The sequence below is a fragment of the Chelmon rostratus genome, chromosome 7, assembly GCF_017976325.1.
Source record: "Chelmon rostratus isolate fCheRos1 chromosome 7, fCheRos1.pri, whole genome shotgun sequence".
Lineage (NCBI taxonomy): Eukaryota > Metazoa > Chordata > Actinopteri > Chaetodontiformes > Chaetodontidae > Chelmon > Chelmon rostratus.
In genome coordinates, this window is record NC_055664.1 from 241,009 (window position 1) to 255,683 (window position 14,675).

The window sequence follows — 14,675 nt, forward strand, 5'->3', positions numbered from 1 at the left end:
GAAATGGATGGCGTAGTCACAGATGGATCGGCTTCCCTGTTTCAAACCACTCAGCTCATGAGCCTTCTCTCTGCTTGTCGTCACTGGATTCAGGTTCTCACCAAAGCCTCTTTAAAGTCCTTCAGAGAGTGGCACAGAAAAGAGCCCCGTTCCCATTCCCCGTTTCCCGTGGCCCATGCCCTCGCCCACCCGGCCAGATGGGAGACCATGAAGGCAATCTTGGAACGATCTGTGGGATAGGCATTAGGAGCATGTTCAAAGTGAATAGAGCAGTCAATTATAAATGCCTTACACAACCCTGTTTCTCCGAAATATTTTTCCGGCAGATCCTGCTCCGATGAGTGGAACATTCTGAACCGGTGTGGTTTCGGCGACGGGCGGCTGGGGCGCAGGAACGGACCTGGTGGATTGGCAGAGGTGTTCAACCAGATCCTGGGATGAGAGCTGGCTCAGCTGAGAAGCCATTGCTGTTTGGAACTCTTCCTGGCGAGAGAGTCCGGCTTCCTGAGCGTGTACAGTGGCTGTGAGCTGACCAGTCTCTGCTGAGTCCATCCTGGCCAGTGTGTACTGTCAGGCCGGCACTGAATAGAGGACTCAGATGCAGAGTTCAGCAAAACACACAGATTTATTGATAATGTTATGAAATTATTCTAGGAAAACCTAAGATAAATCTAGACAAGGAAACAAAATAACAGAAAATAGTACACAAGGAGGAAGACAAACTATTATGAATAGTCGACCAAGGGACAAAGACACACTGGCACAAGACAAGGGAGACGCCGACAATTTAACACGTGGAGGGTAATCAGGAACAGGTGGAGACAACAGGTGATCGGGGTGGACACACAGGTGACACATGAGGAAGGGCAAGTGCTCTGAAACGAGAGGAGAGTTAGACCTTCAAAATAAAACAGGAAATGACAAGACAACAAACCCAAAACAAGACAAACTCACCACGGTGTGACAATGTGGGCTTATTTAAGTCTTTATGGCAACATGCCATCATACATCACTTGATCAACTGTCCCACCTGCAAACACTGACTTTGGGGCTGCTTTTAGTTTTTAGTTTTTGTGCTGCACACTTGCAACAATTTACAAAATGCATTAACACAATTGTACCTGTAAATCAATTTAAAACCATGATTATAAAGTAGTCCACTTTTTTGTGTATTTATTTTGTTACCTCATAGAGAAGAATTATATAGCATGTAGCATTTTTTTGTTTGGTAAATATGAATTGCCTCACATCTGTTTAGTTAGATCTGACAAGCACACAATATTCATAATGTAACAGTTAACGTTAGACTAGTTAAAGATCTAAAACTTAATCAACTTTTATTTCTATCAAGTGACACCAGCTGATCATGGATGCATCATATAGGATCAGGCCCTATGATGTTTTAATTAAGCATTTCTGATAAAGAGTAATGATGTGAAGGTCTGTATTGTCTGACGATTGAATATAAGACTATTGCATGCAATGGCCATGTTTACAACGGAAAAAACGATAATCCTGAACATATACTTGGGACAATGCCAAATTCAAGTAAGCCCTCACAGATGTCCCACTACAGTGATGCAGAAGTTTGTAGAGACACAGATCGAAAACTCCAAAAGCATTCCATTTTAGCAAAATACCAAAATGTACTGGATTTACAAAAGAAGCCAGGCAGTGTAAAACTGAGTGCAAATTAGCCTGGGAATTTAAAGCCCCATTCTCAGAAATTTTAGCATTCAATACCAACCTGTGCATTTCTTTCCATATAGTCTATTTTCTATAGCATTTAGACTATTTAAATTGTGGGAGAAAAACAGTGGATAGATAGATGGATGGAATGAAGAAGAATGTGAAGGTCTTGCTAGCGCCAGATGCTAGCTATCTAACCAACTAAACAGTCCCAAAAACTCCTTGACTAAGTTGCTGATTTTATTAGACTTTGTCTTGTGAAAAGACATTGCTTTAGCATGAAGGAATGCAAAGAATTAAGTCCAAATATGAAGCTACTGACCACGCTAAGTGAAGAGAACTATAATACTTGTGAACACCACAAGATGGCACCATAAATAAGGCAAATATTCATACACCAATTACACTTTTCAGGGCACAACAAAGAATATAGAATTATATCAGTCTTATCCTTTAAGAGGAAATAAAATGGGGAAACTATATGTTAAAGGGTTTTATAGTAACATAACAAAAACAAACTACATACACACAGTGCATTTACCAGCTTTTTAAGGGCAATCATGTATAAGGCCAAGAAAATTATGAAAAAATATTGCAGTATTTGCTTTACCCTAACACCTACTTGGACAGAATCAAATTTTTACATTGGACAACAATGCAGGAAATGATCTCTTAGGACATCATGTTCTCTGTTATTGATATATATCTATATCAATTCAGAACTCAGCATTGTTAAAAAGGCAGCACAGGCAAGCTTATTGCTGTGTGGCAAAAAAGAGAAAGTGAACTTTAAACTCTCCCTGTCAGCTGACTAGAGATAAAACTACTGTATGGGGCCCAGGCTCAACATGGACAGAAACGTTACACTAATTACTTTCATGCACAGTTCTACACAGGGAAATAACATATTGCCTGAAAAATGCCTGCTGCATTTTTGGAATTTCGTCTCTACTTCAACATGAATAATTTAACCTTTACCTGTGTAAGAAAGTCCAACAGCAAGAGATCTGAGGAACTCTGAAAGCAGAGGGAACTGAACAGGCAATTATTTGTCATGGGTGGCTTTTCAGGTTCCACAACACAGAGAGTTTTATTGCAGAGAGACAGAGAGGCTTGGTAAGGCCAGGTTGAGTTCAGGAATGTCAGCACATAACAGGGTGGTGTAAAGAGAAGGAGGGAGGGAGGGAGGGAGAGAGCCAAACAGAGGAGGGACAAAAATGTGCTTGGGCGGAAATAAGTGAAGTGACTTTCCTGGTTCCACAGGCTGGTTCCACAGGCTGCCTATGTAGCTAACAACACAGCTGTCCCTCTGACAGGAGGAGGAGAGGGCCCAGGAACCACTTCTCTGTTGTCTGAGTTGTTGTTTGTACTCACTCTTGGAATTTATTTGTCACCAGAATTTTTCATTTTTAGGCATGGATTTGCTCCTGGATTCTGGCTAGTAATAATTACTTCTCCCAGTTTCAACATCAAACAGAATTTAACTCACTGACTCACTACCAACGGAAAAAAAGGAAGGGAATTATTTATCATGTCTGTGAGTGCCCTATTTAGGGGCAAGTGGGGCCAGAAGTCACAGGAAACCTCAGAGAAGCATCTAGCAGAGGTGGTTCAACCCAGCCAGGAGGAGGACGATGATGAGGATGAATCTAAAGTTGGATTCAGTAGAGAGCCTATCCGCAGGAACTCACGCTTTTACCGGTCAATGAGGAAGAAAAGGCTGGTCTCATCTGAGCAGTCTGAAAGTAAGAGAACATCAGGCCTCTGCTGTGCTTGCAATTCAACATTGTATTTCTATCTTGTATCTCTACTGTGCCTTTCTACTGTACCTGTGTTCATGTAAGACATGTGAGACATGAACACAGGGAACCCGTGTCTATGGTGTTTGACCGTAGACTTTGCCCAGCATCAAAGGGAGGGGTCAAAGTGATTACTTAATACATAACTAGACACTCAGCATCAGCGTCTTTCCAAATACAAGATGTAAAGTAAAATGAAGTAATAAAACAATAAGGCCTGTTGTCACAAAATCCAATCACCTGAGTATTGGTGACCTGAGATAAAAATTTGATAAAAAAACTGTAATGTGAGTTCCAAATACAATTGAGATATGAAAAATAGAATTAAACACAGGGAACCTGTGTTCATGTCTAACAATTTACATTTAAAATGACTTTTCTGGCCCTAAAGAACAGCAGCATGGTTAGTTCTATGCCTTGGAAATTGAGTTTGTTGTACCTTCTTTATATTATTGCTCTATATTGTTGTCCCATTGACAGTTGTTCTTGAAAGTAGAACAAAGGCTTGGTAGTCCTATCCTTCAGTAGAAATCTACATGAATACATCCTGTGAAACTAGTTCTGCTAGAAAGCACAATAGCCTGAATAATATTTTCTGTGAGAGTGATGTTTCTCTCTTGAATTGTTTTGAGTCCGGACATACTGTGGATGTAATGTGTGCTGATGTACTGTGGGAGTGTTGTGGAGGGTGAGGTGGATAATTGGTTTGAGTTGGGAGTTTCTGGTGAAGTTGGAACACTGTGTAAAACGTAGATAAAAACAGATTGCAATTATTCACAAACAAAATGTGTTTACCGAAAGTGGTTTTACAAAGTGTTCCTGAGACCATGAAGTACTATCCTTTATACGATCATTAGTTACAAAGTGGTGAACCTTGTCCCATCTTTGCATTGGATCGACTGAATCAATGATAATGTCATCTGTTACCAATTAACCTTTTTACCCGTGTATCTTTCCAAACAGGTATTTTTTGAGCATTCCACAACTGTATTTACTAACAACAGTTTTACAAAGTGTCCCATGTAGCCGATGTAGAGCCTGTGTAGAAATATATTTTGCCGCTTGAGAGGTCAAAGGTCATGGGCATTCAATGTCCGCAACTTTCCCAGTCTTTTGTTGTCCCCGTCCCAACTTGTTCAAAACTGGCATCAAATTTAGAATAAGTTTAACAAATAAGCATTTACAGAAAATTAATGAGGTTGATGAGGTAAAACATTAAAAGTCTTTGCACTGAGTATATGTCAAAAAAGATTAGGAAAGTATTACATTCAGTTTTATTTATGTTTTGGGGCGCATCGCAATTTGTTTGGAATGGGTTGTGATTCTCCACAAGTTGGACTAGATTTGTATTGTAATGATGCATGTTTGGAGTTCTTTGTCAGCAATTGGAATTGATTTGGAGTGAATCCCAGCAGAACAAGCATATATAAGGCCACATATAAATGTGGGGTCTTTGATTATGCAAATGATCAGTTCATGAATGTACAATTTTACAACAAATTTATGTACTTAAGAGAGTTACAGAAGAAAAACTATGAGAAGTTATGATAATATTACAACAATAGTCTACATTTCAGTAAGCACAATTAGCTGTTTTTGTGGGCAGAAAGCCAGTGAAGGTTCATATACTTGTCACTGCGTTTGCTGCCCTTGCTGGTTGGTCCATGTGCCTTGACATTGGAGGGTGGAACTCGGGGGAAAATGGGACACATCCATGCATTACGGCTTTCCACTTACAGGCAGGTAAAAAGAAGTGACTGTTGACATCATAAGGCCTCAAAGGTAGCACATGTTTGTCATCAACAGTTAATTTATCAGTGTCAGTGAAGGAGTGAAGCAGGACTGTGACTTTCAAGGTATTTTTTCAAGGTAATTAGTAAAACTAGGTAGAGTAGAAATCTGTAGAAATGTGAAATGAAATAGAAAATATTCTATAGTATAATTAAAACATACATCTTTTCATCAACTCATCTATGTGCATGTTTGTTGGAGATTAAATGCAACCCCTACAGGGTTTCATCCTTGTCTATCTGAAAACAAAGGAAAAGTCAAGAACATGTCAGGGTTTGCAAGGGTTTTCCCTCTAATATAGTCGGTGACCATTATATTCAAATTATTTGGTATCTGGGTGACAGGAAAACAACAGCATTTAAAGATCTGTAGGTTTGCCAGTAGGCCACGGGTGAGAAATCATAGTCAAGTCATGAGCCATTTTTGACATTTGGGATCTCTTAATGCCAAATATTAATATAAGGATTGCAAAGACTCTCTCCCCTCTCTCTCTTTCTCTCCAGATTCTTCGAGGTCTGGTTTGGACCACAGTCCATCCAACAGAGCAAGATCAGTGTCCTCCCCTAATGCTCCATTACCATACAAATCACCTTTGTTGCCCGGGGCTAGACGGTGAGTCTGCATGCCTTCACTGCCCAACCCTACCAAACACACCCAGAACATAATCAAGCACATACAGTGCTTGTTTAAACACTGCACAAGCACCACTTTCATTCTTCATATTTTGTACTCTTAATGGCTTATCATATTTGTGATAAGCACACAAGTTTCTCCAGTCTCTGTGAAGGTTAATTCATCAATTCAGTCATTGCAGCTCAAACAGCAGTTCTGCTCAGAAGACTGCGATTGCAGAAACAATGCACCAATATGTGACAAGTGTATTTTTGATGGATGACGCATCAATCTGCAAAAAGCAGATCAAGCCAGTCAGGAACTCAGACACAAGAATTAAGTAAATTTTCAAAATAAAACATCCTGTGCAGACTCCTGATCATACAGTACATCAACAATAAACCCAAGTAAAACAGACAAAAAAAAAAAAGAAATAACTTAAATATGAAACCTATTTATCCATGGTGGAAGCACAAATATGAAAAAAAAATGAACAAATCAGAAAATCTGAGTGAGTTAACAAAATCAGGCAGGCAAAACTATCTGCTTCTGAAACGGGCCTGCTGGGGTTTGCAGCCAGCTTCAAAATCAAGTGGTTACTTATTTTTAACCGAGTGGTTGTGATCCTAATCCTAATGAGACTATAGCGGCTACAAAAGGCCGCTGACAGGCTGAGCAGGCTCTTACCTGTGACGCGTAGCTTACGAATAATACACATTGAGATCCAGATACACTTTCCAACTTTCTATTTATTTCAAACAATGATGATAAACAAAAGCGTTCCGAATACCTATAAACAAAATGAGTTGTGACGGTCAACAGAAAATATTGAAGCCACACTCACCCTCTTTGTCTCAAAAATTCCGCCCTGCCAGTGAACAGGTGAATATATGAATGAAAACCACACCCCTCACCATCACCAGAAACGACCATAATCACAAGAATGTGCACAACCAAAACATAAATAAATGTGCAATCTAATACTCACTTTGGCTCCTACAGAGACCTTGACCACAGTATTGTCACAATGTAAAATTGAAAATTGAAATGGAAAGTCTGAATGTATGTCCATGGTTTGCAGAAATGTATGATGCCAACAATTATAGTACTGATTGGGTTGCAACCTTCATATAAATGGTTAGGAACCTCCATCTATTGTAGCTGTAACATGATAAAGCCAACTTTCAAAATATTTCAAGACAAATGGACAATTGGTAAATGGACTGTATCTATATAGCGCTTTTCTAGTCTTAATGACCACTCAAAGTGCTTTTACAACACAAGTCAGCTTTCACCCATTTACACACATTTGCTCACTGCTGTCTATGTGTAAGCAACCACAGTCACATACCAATGACACAGCTTTAGGAGCAACGTAGGGTTCAGTGTCTCACCCAAGGATACTATACATGTAGACTGCACTACAAACTTGACATGGAAACTCAGTGATAGCAAATGTCTGTGTGATCTGGCCTTCATCGTGGACTTTACCAAGTACTTCTCAGAGCTGATTAGGAAGTTCCAGCCATCTTCTCATCACCATGCTTTCAAATGGGAAATCATTTGAAGCAAAATAGATGTGGCAATTGCAACTGGACAGGATACAATTTTTTTCAGGATTTTCGTAGACTCTGTTATGCTTGATTGCTTCAGAGGCACTAAGATGCTGTCTGCCATATGGATTTCAGTGTATTACAGGAAGGGAAAAATACCAAATATATGTGTGCCCAGGAGGCACAGAAACATGCTCTGACAATGACTGTATTTATAGAGTCATTGTCTCACTCGCCAGTAGCCTCTCTCAAAGTCATATTAAAAACATTATGGGTAAGTAAAGCGTACATATACTAAGTGAACTGAATTTATATGCCTTTTTGTGATTTCATTTATTCAATGCAGGGATGTTTACATGTAACTTTCAACCAGGTATCTAATTCTGACCACCTGACTGTAGTCATTTACTTAATATCGGAATTATTTAACTTTGTTCATGTTGCTCTCATATTTTATACATGGTTTGCCTAGCTTTGATTTTAGGATTAACTGTATGTACCCTTGGTTTCATTGTGTATATCCTTGTCTAAATGTAAAGGGTATGTAGTGGTGGGACACCCCAGGATGGGGCACTGGAAGATTTTCTGTATTTTCAAATCTTAATGTTGACAGGTATAGCCATTGGCCAGATCAGACAATGATCACAGGGACTGTTTCAGAAGGCAATGACAAAGGAAAAGGTTGGACAACTCAGAATCAGGATCTGCTTTATTGGCCAACTATGCTTACACATACAAGGATTTTATTTTAATTGCTCTGAGTGCACTAAGACTGGGAATAGGCATTACACCTCAAAACTAGGACAACGAAGATGAACAAATAAAGGTAAATAATAGACAGAACTATTATGTACAGTATGTGAAAAAATAGTTGTATATATATGTATGTATATATATATACAGTCAAGTGTTTCTGTAAGTTGTAAACAATACAAATAGTACAAATAAATAATGAACGGATATGCATTGAATGGATGGTCATGTCCAGTATATGCTTATACTGTACACATGTCTACATACAGTATATACAGCATGCAGGGTTTATAGTGACAGTGACAGTGCATGATAATACTGCATATCAGCCCAGTCTCATGCTACAGTGTAATAGACAACTCCACTAGATCCACTAGAAGTGTCAATGTGCCGGTTTGCCTCACCTGTGTGTGAAAAGTACTGCAGTGGGCAATAGCAACCATACTGAAGGAAGGGTGTAATATATAAGGCAACAAAGACGATCTCAGGGTGTTGGTCAGGGTAGTGGAACTTGGTGTAGACTGACCACATGCACAACTTTCATATGGGAGACTAGAGTTTGATTTTTGTGCCCAAACCTAACCAGGTAGTTTTTGTGCCTAACCTTACCCAAACAGTTTTTGTGATGATGATGATTTTCTCTATAGTCCTGACTGTCCGTGGTGGACTATTCCTGTCCTGTTTGGTGGCCGATCCAAACCAGACTGTGACAGATGTGCGGAGAACAGACTGGTGTTCGTTTTTAAGTAAAACTGGATCAGGAGCTCAAGAGGCATGTTGAAATATATCCTATACTGGGCCTTTTTGATGACAGAGTCTATGTTGGATACCCACTTCACATCCGATTGTGGATCCCAGAAATCTAAGGATTCCATAGCAGACATAGTGTTGTCAAGTATGGTGACAGGGAGCAGAAGTACAATCAATATTAAGGCTTTTAGTGTTGTATACTGGGAATTACCTTTGTTCAAGAGGTAGCAACAGCCCTTAGTCAAATCAGTTTTACCCTTCTATCCATCTGCCAAAAAGAGTCTGAGTCTGAGTGAAAAAAACATTCCACACGTGAACCGGTTAATTGGTAAGAGGTGATAGTATCATGAATGAGAATGAAAGGGGCATCCTCAGGAGAGGCTCAGTCCTACACAAACAAGAATGGGGTGGGGACATCTGTTGATGAAGAAAAGCATAAAATGCGCTCAACTTTAAACACATTAATTTACAACAATAAAAATGATACGGTACACAACATATGGCCTTATTATCCTGAGAAAATATGCCTTTCAGCAATTTGAAGAATTTCCCCTCCTAGGTAAAGAAGACTGCTGTAGATGTGTAGTGTTTTTTTTTTGTTTTGTTTTTTTTGCTGTCAAATGTAGCCCTCAGCGTTCACCACAATTCCATCATTTCAGAACTGTGTTGCCAAGCAATGGTGAGACCAGCAGCAGGCACGCTCTGTACAACAGGGATGCTGCGGATAGGACAAGAGGAGGAGTGGGAGGAGGGAGGAGTGTGGACATATTTGCTGCCTCCAACAACCAGCATAGAGATTTTACAGCTGACATGATCGCTTACCGGAGTCACAGCGTTCATAGCAGAGACATAAAAATGCTGTCTGAACAAACAGCTGCAGCTTGCACTGTACAGGAGATCAGAGGGAAAACCATGAGCTCACAACGGCCCAGTTCTAGTGGAGCAGACCAGGAGAACATCAACCTCAGGTCAGTCCAAATTACATGGAAACATGTAGATATAAAGGACAGAAATTAAAAATGATTATTTTTATAAAGCTTAAAGTGAGGGACTTGGCCAACAGTAAATAGATGTGAAACAAGCAAACAAAAATGATTAATGATTTTAGCTGGCTACTTTTACTTGTGAACAGAAAAATACAAATATCAATACACTGGAAATAAAGATGGAAAGACTGGAATGATCGAGGAGGGACTCATTGTGTAGTTAGAGTGAATGTGAATGATGCTCAGATGGATTGCATAAAATCATGTAAAGAATAATTCCATTGCTTGGGTTTACTCTGTTGGTTTTGATGGAGAAAATTGTATAGAGAATTCATAATTCATAATCATGTCTTTGTGCTGAAACAAATAAACAGTACTGCTGAATCAGTTTTAAATAGTAAAATAAAGCATAAAATTAATATATTCTTCCACATGCTTGCCTGCCCAAACAAGTATTTTACTTTTTCTTTCTTTTCAGTTTGCTGAGCAATCGTGATAGCTCCCAGACAATCTGCCACAGCCTCAGCATCATCAAAAACATTGGTGAGGAAAGACTTGTCAAAGGGTGAGGGTAGCTTATATATTCCACCCACTTTTACCACCTCCAAAGCGGCTGCTACAAAATTATCTCCAATTTGTGAATATATTGTATGACTGAGACCAGGCATTAGCAAGACAAATCCACATATGCAAAAAATACAGTTTTCTGAGGAACAATTTATTAACCCTACAATAGGCTTTATGAGGCTTCAGCACTGCCACTGAGCTGTAAGTTACTGCCTATCTCTGACTCTCTAAGATGATACTGTATATCTTGACCCACCATGGTGAGTAGTCTTATGTACACATTATCCAGGAAGTACACAGGATAATGGTTATTTGCAAGGATGAGTCAAAATGTACTCAAGCAGCAAAACTGTAGAGCTCAACAAATGAGTAGAAACACCTCGAAAAATATCGTCCATGGTTTTCATATATAAGTACAGGTACTGTTTCTCTCTTTGTGCATTTCTTTGGCTGTGCGTGCTTGTTTCACTCTCTCTTATGTAATCCTCAGGCCAGTTCTACGCCCACCAAAGCAATCTGCAGTATATGAGGGAGATTATGCAACAAGCCCCCGTTGTTCAAAGTCACCTTCCCTCTTAATATACACATAGCCAATGTTCCCAGAAAAGAGCATCTGCTCTTCTCAGCAAACTTTAGTTTTAGTTGAATAAGCTTTAACCAAACATACCAGTCACAAACACGTTGCCACACATAATGGTAAAGAAATATAGAATTGCAGATATGTCTAATGTCAGACCTATTCTGCAACCTCAATGAGGGCAGCATTATTGACCTTATGCAGCTCACCACTGTTATGGATTTTACTGATCCAGTTTTGTTTCTTAGGTTCTGGTTGCTATTGCTGGCTACAGTGAATACGAATTAAAAAAAAACACTGTCCTGATTGGTTCAAACAGTCACCTATAAATTTCTCAAAGCTGGATGCACACTGTACTTGCAACCAGTTCAATTAACTTACATTAGCTTGGCTTACAAACTTTGGTTGTTAGCATTACTTGCAGTTGTCATGAGCAATCACTAACCAGCTGATTTTTACTTTACTGATCTGGAAGTTATTTTATAAATATTAAATAAACAAATATGAAACTTCACACTCAACTACATAATATGCAATACATATGTATTAATAATATTAATATGAATAATCAGGAAAATTTAACTGTGACTTTGTGTTTTAGATGAAAGAAATGCTGTATTATCACACATCTAATGCTATGCTAATGCTAATACCGGCGGCTAAAGTAGAAGTCAAGCTCTGTCAGTCATTGCACACTGCACATTCCTTTATAAATCAGGACAGGTATTTGCTAAAATGTAGGTACAAGGTGTCGAGAAGCAGCAGATGTCAATTTATAGAAAGCAAGACATTCCAACTGCTGAAACGCAAGATCATTGCAATTGTGTAGGCTGGTGGCACAGAAGCTAGTCCAGAAGTATTGAAGGACCTCTCTACAACAGTTTGTAATTATGACTTGAAAATGTCAATTAGGCATAGTCTGCAAATCCAGACCTTTGCAAAAAGCAAAAAGAAATTCTACATGTGCACCTATTTTGTTTCGACCCTCCAGCCTTCCTGTACCAGGAATACCGGGACACCTCCAAGCAGCAAGAGATTGAGCAACGGCGGCAGCGTGAAAACCTTTCTCACGAGGTCACAGTAGGGACTATGGTGGCAGGGTCTGGTGTCACTTCCCCTCCAGTGATACAGCTGCAACTGAGGAACAGTGCTCGCTCACTGAGCTTGTGGCAGAATCTGGAAGCTGTGCAGGCCAGTGGCCTACTCACCCAGCTACCACAGAAAGAAATCATAATGCAAGAGGTAAGAATTTTTATGAGGGTGTAATTTGGATAGATACAAACATCATTAATAAATTTTGCATTAAAGAGGTAAGCATTGCCAGAAAGGTTTCACTCGGTCACTGTTAAAGAAATCATCTCAGCTGCACCAGAGAGGAGGATTGCACAGTCAGTACAAACAGAGTGGAGTGGCAATGTGGATATGTAATTTTGGATCGCAATATTGATATACACTTAGTTGCCAGTATATTACACGTCACTAAAACTATTCCAAGCTAATAGAAGACGTATGCAATAAATCAGAAAAGGACCCGGCTGCAGACAAGTTGGCAGAGGTCAACCACAATGGTCATGCATATACAGGAAATCAAAAATCAAAATCAAAATTCAGTTCTAATATTCAGGTTTTACATCAACAAGGTAGCAAAAACGTATTTTCTCCACTTCAGAAACATAACTAAAGTGTGACCATTTATCAAGGAAAGAGATGCCAAAAAACTGATTCATGCCTTTATTTCAAGTTGATCCAATTACTGTAATGCAGTAGTTACTCGCCTCCTGAAAAAAACAATGAGAGACTTCAGCTCATTCAAAGCACTACCGCTTGGCTGTAGATACATAAGTGCATTCTCTTGACTCAATTTTCAGCTTGTCAAATGGGATTTCATTCTCCATCTTATTTTACATTAATTTTCTATCCCTGTTATGTTCATTCTGTGTTTTTTTTATGTGAAGCACTTGATTGGTGCATGTGATTTCTTTGTCGTAACGCACCCTAACCCTTTATTTTTGACTAACCCTTTATTTTAACCTAACCCTTTTATTTTACTTTGGCTGAAGCCCTCACAGGTCTTTAGGTCACACTTTTCGTTGTATAAGGGGTGTTCGATGTTAATCAAGAAGTGTTGAGAACCAGTTCGAAATTCTCCAATCCTTTGAATTTTAACAATACTGGGATGTTTTTCTGACAGATGCGCATTGCAAAACAGTGACATCACACTCAACCTTCTGTACATGGATGGCATGTGACTCTATTGTCTGCCATCTTGTCTGCAGCCAGACTCTCTTGCCATATCGAATCTTCATGAAGTTTCTAGTGTTGTTATGTTTGTCAGGTAAACAAAGTAACCAAGCGTAAGAGTTAACTTTTTAAAACTGTCAACCATCCTACTTGAGCAACTCTTGAGCTGGATAGAGCTGTCTCAGTTGTCGTCGACAGATGGTCATGCTGTATATCGGGGGGAGTGGTTTTAGTGTGGTGTTAAGAGACAACTGATGACCTGGTGTTTCTGGTGTGAGGTCATTTGAACATCAGCAACATTTGAACAGAGATGGATTTTGATCTCTACATTTTTATACAACTACCCGTTCCACACACGTAGATCATCTGTAACACGTAAACCAGTTAGCGGACGAAAACCATATAATGTGGCTAAATGTCCGAACTGGTAAATGGACCTTTGAAATTTGATCATCTTGTTAAACAACTTCCATGATCAAATGGACTATTATGTTAGTATTCCTCACACACTGTTTAGTGCATCCATCATTTAAATCTGGTAATTTGGTAGTTTTTCAGTGAATATCAGTAAAATGAAAACAATAAGCCTTACATACATACTGTATGTGACTTAGACAGCTATACCAGCAGGACATCATACTTCGTCAGAATTTCATCATATCATATACTCACTCAATGTAGGGATCCCCAGTCCATGTTCATGTGGCCCTTTTATTTGCTTTTCTGTCTAGGCCATGTTTGAGCTTGTTACCTCGGAAGCATCCTACTACAAAAGTTTGGAAATTTTAGAGACTCACTTCCTACGTAACCCTGTTTTAATCAACACTCTCAGCCAATCCGACATGCATTTTCTGTTCTCCAACATCGAGGAAGTCATGAAAGCCAGTGAAAGGTAGGACAAGGTCTTCATTAATACAAATCAGTTTATAAAGGGAGGACTTGAGAACTGCAAAGTTCCAGAAAATAAGGTTTTGCAACACATTCCTGGATAATGGTCCTGTAATATTTTCAGGTTCCTGATGGATCTTGAGCATCGAATTGAGAAGTCTATTTTGATTTCTGATGTGTGTGACATTGTTTACTACCACGCTGTGGAACACTTCAGCGTCTTCATCAAGTACGTCATTAACCAGGTGTACCAGGAGAAAAACTACAGACGCATTTTGTGAGTACCTATTTTATTAATACATCTGTTACAATGTGGACTATGCTTTCTCCATACACTACTGGTTTAATTGTTGAGTGGGAGGGACTGTGAGAGAGAATTATAAGCCTCATCCAGTCTATGAATGTTGTCAGCCTGTCTCTTTTCAGTAGAGAACAGGTTTCTTTTCGATCATGACAAATGTGATGTGCT

At 39.3% G+C, this 14,675-nt stretch overlaps 1 protein-coding gene across 1 annotated transcript in view; it reads left to right on the forward strand.

Moving 5' to 3' along the window:
* The first annotated feature begins 2,970 nt into the window (after positions 1-2,970).
* ngef (neuronal guanine nucleotide exchange factor) overlaps positions 2,971-14,675 on the forward strand; it is a 37,849-nt gene continuing 26,144 nt past the window's right edge. The window contains exons 1-8 of the mRNA XM_041940020.1: positions 2,971-3,182; positions 3,213-3,434; positions 5,783-5,891; positions 9,607-9,915; positions 10,412-10,476; positions 12,069-12,319; positions 14,050-14,210; positions 14,331-14,483. Of these exons, the coding sequence (XP_041795954.1) occupies positions 3,221-3,434; positions 5,783-5,891; positions 9,607-9,915; positions 10,412-10,476; positions 12,069-12,319; positions 14,050-14,210; positions 14,331-14,483 (1,262 nt within the window). The 5' untranslated portion in view covers positions 2,971-3,182; positions 3,213-3,220. The remainder of the gene's footprint in view (positions 3,183-3,212; positions 3,435-5,782; positions 5,892-9,606; positions 9,916-10,411; positions 10,477-12,068; positions 12,320-14,049; positions 14,211-14,330; positions 14,484-14,675) is intronic.